Raw genomic sequence first — 4842 nt, 5'->3', positions numbered from 1 at the left:
TTGTTCAAGTTTCAAATTATTTTTTATTAAATCCTTTAAAAAATGATTGTTTCAGATGGCAATATGCAAGCTAACGAAAACGTGGCGAAAAATGTTAAATTACGTACATTGAATTGCGAGTTAAATCCTTTAACTAGAACTGATGGCTCCACTTTGTTCATCCAAGGAGCTACTTGCGTCTTGGCTTCAATGCTAGGACCAGTTGAAGTGAAACTGCAAAATCTAAAAATCGACAAAGCTAATATAGACTGCATCTATAGACCGAAAGCTGGTTTACCAACAATACGTGATAAAATACGCGAAACAATGGTTAAAGATACTTGCGAAGCTGCACTTCTAAGCACATTGCATCCTCGTACGTTAATTTCGATTCAATTGCAGGAACTCGATGATAGAGGAGGCGTAAGTGTAAAAGTGATCATTTCAATTTTCCCATTTATATATGTACAGTTTACATATAGTTAGATGCCTGTGCTATAAATGCGGCTTGCATGGCGTTGCTTATTGGAGGTGTACCTATGAAATTTACCGTAGCTGCTGTTCATTGTGTCATCGATAAAAACGGTGAAATTGTATTGGATCCAGATCAATTACAAGCTACAGATAATCGTGCAAGCTTTACATTTGTGTTTGATTCGGTGGAAAAAGATTTAGTTGCTGTGCATAGCTTTGGCTGTTTTAAAATAAATCAATTCAAAGATGCTCATCTCATATGTCTTGCAGCTAGCAGCACGTTGTTCGATTTTTATCGAGAAGTTATGCATAAATTTCATAATAAAACTAATACACCGTTTAGAGATAACTCCAATGCTGAAAGTGCTGAGCCCATGGAAGCTTAGTAGTTTTGAAATTTTATTTTCTTTTGAATGTTGCCACAATAAAACTACTTTTTTTCTTCGATATTTACGTCGTAACAATTTTGTAAAATGAATTTTTGTACTCCGAGTTATGAATTTATTAGAAACAACAATTGGGAAGTATGTAAGGAATGATTGAAGATTTTTTTTAAAATTCATAAATTTAATTTATAAATTATAAAATTTTTAATACACAGAGATATTAGGTTACACATTGCGGCTCCACAGGAAGATAAAAAGCAGAATTTTATGTCTTTAGAAAATAAACTAAATGAATTAGAGAATGGGCTCAAGCGGCATCATAATGAAATGCAAAATTTAAAAACTCGATTAGAGCAAAAGTGTGCGAATAAAAATGATGATGATAGAGAAGTGAGTAGGGAAATCAATCTGATAAATAAAAACGAGGCATGCACTTTTGATATTCAACGGGTACCACACACAACCTATAAGCATTGGCTCCTCACAACATTCAATTTCATCGGCAGCATTACGTTTATCCAGACAGATAGTTAACTCGCAGGTTGTAATCATTTTGCGACTTAAGAACTTAGTTAGATTTATATCGATGAACGATGACTCCCATTTGTCATTAGCTGCGCCAAAACAAAACTTTTGAACGTTCATAGAAAAAACAATATCATCTTCAATATATTTAAATATAATATTTTGGCATTCAGCGCTAATGTTATTGACAATTTTCATAGTTAAAGTCGAAAGCATCGTTGCAGATTCATCGTTTTTTGGCGTTGGAGGTGACACAGTTTGTGTACACAGTTTTGTGTACAGGACTACTTCTACAAGACTTGGATTTCCCTGTTTTACCTTTCAAAACAAATTCGATTGTGCTAATACTTATACGTATTGGTTCAGACGTAATTTTTGTCCACGGTATCTGTATATTCAATTCGTGAATGTGACCAGACAAAATTTCAAATGGAAGATGCAATTCTTGCTCCAGTACATCTTACCGCAAATCAATATTTTGAAGCGTAACTTCGCCCTCCCAAAGGGACATTTGAAAATCCTGTGGTCTAACATCTTTCACATATTTATCTAAATAGCTGAGAATGATGGGAGTTAAATACGAGTCAATTCTAAACATTCTGGCTTAGGTGTTTTTTTTTACATATATATATATATATATATACATATGCAGATATGGTATTTATTAATAAAATTTCAAAACATTTTTAATAAAATTATTTTTGACTTTTTAATAATTTTTCCACTTTGTAGAATTTTTAATTTTTTCAATTTTATGTATTTAATCCTAAATGAAATATTACGCATCAAGAAAGAAAAAGCCAACTGTTTACAAGTATTTTTATTTGCTTTTATGGCTACGTGAACTGTTATATTTTTCTAATTAGCAACGTTGTAAAAAACGTAGCAAATATGAATATCTTTAGAGTTGCTTAGTAATAACCGATAAAGCAAACCTAATAGTAACTCATGAAATATCACAGTACATTCCTTAGGCAATTCACTGAAGTAGTTTCGTGTTATTTTTTGCAAGCTAAAAGAAATGCCAGAATTTGATGGAAACTGCGATTTTGGTATAGGAATTTCGTCCCTTACGCAAATTAAACGCTAAATTTATTAATTATATCATATTTTTGAAGATATAGTCAAATATTTTTTCAAACTGCTAGAGGATGATGATCTCTCTTCGGGCATTGCAGCCATTGAAACATTGCTAATGATTCTAGAAAAGAAGCAGTGTGAGTATATCACAAATTATTACGATGGTAACATATCCATACCGTTACTTCTACTTTTACTAACAGTCGATACAATACATATCCTCCAAAATACTATGCAAGAGGCGGTGATGGCTATGCCAAATATTTTCAGCTAAACTGCAAAAGTCGCGAAATTTTACTGCCCAACAAGCTCAGAGGTTCATAAAAGGTGCCGGGTTCTTATTCATTCACGTTCTCTCGTAGTTTAAAAAGCCTTATTAACAGCAGCTAAAGCAAATAAGCAATTCCATGTTTACATAACACAAGATGTTCCCGATAAGATGGGGTTGGTGTGGGAATTTTATTGCAAATAATTGAAATGTAAAAAATTTTCAAACAGGGAACAAATGATGAGTGAAATGGAATCCGCGGCGATTGACTGTACACTCATCCTGGACGAAGCACTAGGTTATGTTATGGAATCTGTTGACTTTGTGATGGAGGGAGCCGAAGCTGTAGTCCAAAGTGGTGGAATTGTTAATCGCTTTGGGCACTTTTACTATGGCTTTATGCGCACGTGAAATGAAGAAGCCTTTTTATGTTTTGGCGGAAAGTTTTGAATTTACACGACTTCATCCACTTAATCAAAGCGATTTGCCAGAAGAATACAAGGCAACTAATCAATTCCTATGGACATTAAAATTCTAAACTCGAAAATTTATCTCTTTTTAATCCTTACTAACACCTTAGTATGCTCGCAAAGATATAAATGACGTTTCTAAAGTGCACCCATCCGTCGATTATACTCCACCGGCTTACATTACCTTACTGTTCACAGATTTAGGCATTCTAACGCCATCTGCTGTTAGCGACGAATTAATTAAACTATACATGTAATTAAAAAAAAAAAGAGAATATTTAATTAAATGATTGTTTACCAAGTATATTCTGCACAGTAATTAACAAAGTGATTGTGAGTCAGATGGCAACAAAAATAGAAAAAAGAAGAAAAAAAGAAATATTGAACAATTATATTTAACGATTTGGAGGTAGGTACTAAGATTTGATTATTAAGTTAAACCCAAAGATATTCTAATTTGATTAGCCGGACTTTCATCATAATCAAATTCGGACTCTATGTCATTTTGATCAAGAAACATACTTTCATTAACATTACCGTTTTCATCTTCATCCTGCGAATCAGTCGTATATTCTTCATAATCGACATCGCCATTCGTATTATCGTCGTCGTCGTCGTCCGAATTATCAGCTAATTGATCTAAATCTGCAGCCGCCTTAAGAAGCATAAGAAGAACATATTGATGATAGTTCTCCAATTTCGATATTCAACTTACCGCTTGCCCAGCTTGTATATTAATTTCAATTTGGAATCTAACATCCATGATGAGAAACGCCGTTGTTACTAGTAGCGGTATAATTAGGCGACTCTTCCAAGCTAAATTTGTTAAAAACATGAAAACCTCGCCGAAAGTTGAGTTCATTCTATCATGACCCAATTACACTTCTCCAAGCTTCATTTATGATTTAATACTTTTCGGATGACTGTCGTCTACTCTCTTCCTCCTTTTCAGTAGATTCGTCCTCCAAACGTTGCTGTTGCTCCAGTTGCTCAAATTTTAATATATGAACAGTTTCACCCACTGTTATGGGTTGGATCGGTTGAATTTGTCGATACAAACTTTGTATAGCAGAATTCGAATCCGAAACACGTTCTTCAAGCTCGATCAGCACACCATTACTAGAACTTCGATTAACCTTGCTCCTTAATAAAGAACGCCAACAATCATCACGCTTTTCTGATAAGGCATCCACTAATTTAGAACCTTTCTTCAATTTTTCCAATTTACGTTCTTGACAGAAAAAGAAATTTTTTTTTAAATATACAATACAAAGTTCGAACTTAACACGTTTCTTTTGGATAACATTCAAAAAATATATTCACCTAAGCTTTGTATGTAATTGTTGGAATCACGCAAATGACATTCGCAATTACCGGTTTGTGGAAAGACCGGACACTGTGCAAAATTGGTGAAATTATCTTCAAATGAATTTTGCGAGTTTTTTGTTGATTTCCTAATTGAATACCAAGGGTCCGTCATTTTACAGAAGCACTTTCATCAACACATGTTTATATTATACACACATCAAATAATATAATGCAATGCTTAGAAATTATGCTCACGAAATGTGATCATTTTACGGTGATTGTCATGTTTGAAGAGGAAAGAGCATTTGTTCAAGTTTCAAATTATTTTTTATTAAATCCTTTAAAAAATGAT

General features: G+C 33.4%; 3 protein-coding genes and 1 pseudogene across 4 annotated transcripts; 2 read left to right on the top strand and 2 right to left on the bottom strand.

Annotated features, from left to right (window-relative positions):
* The first annotated feature begins 6 nt into the window (after nucleotides 1-6).
* On the top strand, nucleotides 7-902 carry LOC119644139 (exosome complex component RRP46-like). The gene is made up of 2 exons (XM_038043670.1): nucleotides 7-402; nucleotides 462-902. Exons 1-2 carry the CDS (start codon nucleotides 43-45, stop codon nucleotides 837-839), a joined length of 738 nt encoding a protein of 245 aa, XP_037899598.1. The 5' UTR covers nucleotides 7-42; the 3' UTR covers nucleotides 840-902.
* A 1378-nt stretch (nucleotides 903-2280) lies between these two features.
* Nucleotides 2281-3452, top strand: LOC119644136 (annotated as a pseudogene).
* LOC119644138 (nardilysin-like) lies at nucleotides 3343-4061 on the bottom strand. 2 transcript variants are annotated; one of them, XM_038043669.1, is made up of 4 exons: nucleotides 3898-4061; nucleotides 3720-3837; nucleotides 3481-3490; nucleotides 3343-3427 (listed from the first exon to the last, which is right to left on the bottom strand). In XM_038043669.1, exons 1-4 carry the CDS (start codon nucleotides 4042-4044, stop codon nucleotides 3358-3360), a joined length of 345 nt encoding a protein of 114 aa, XP_037899597.1. In that variant the 5' UTR covers nucleotides 4045-4061; the 3' UTR covers nucleotides 3343-3357. The 2 variants fall into 2 exon arrangements, with proteins under 2 accessions (XP_037899597.1, XP_037899595.1); XM_038043667.1 differs by lacking the exons at nucleotides 3343-3427; nucleotides 3481-3490 and having other exon boundaries at nucleotides 3498-3837.
* Nucleotides 4062-4070: 9 nt separating this feature from the next.
* On the bottom strand, nucleotides 4071-4712 carry LOC119644137. Its single transcript, XM_038043666.1, has 2 exons — nucleotides 4506-4712; nucleotides 4071-4413 (listed from the first exon to the last, which is right to left on the bottom strand). The coding sequence occupies exons 1-2, from the start codon at nucleotides 4660-4662 to the stop codon at nucleotides 4088-4090; spliced, it is 483 nt and encodes a 160-aa protein (XP_037899594.1). The 5' UTR covers nucleotides 4663-4712; the 3' UTR covers nucleotides 4071-4087.
* Nucleotides 4713-4842: the final 130 nt, after the last annotated feature.

Source organism: Glossina fuscipes, unplaced genomic scaffold (genome assembly GCF_014805625.2).
Source record: "Glossina fuscipes isolate IAEA_lab_2018 unplaced genomic scaffold, Yale_Gfus_2 92217, whole genome shotgun sequence".
Classification (NCBI taxonomy): domain Eukaryota; kingdom Metazoa; phylum Arthropoda; class Insecta; order Diptera; family Glossinidae; genus Glossina; species Glossina fuscipes.
Note: the sequence above shows the minus strand (reverse complement) of the source record. Positions and strands in the feature narration are given on the sequence as shown.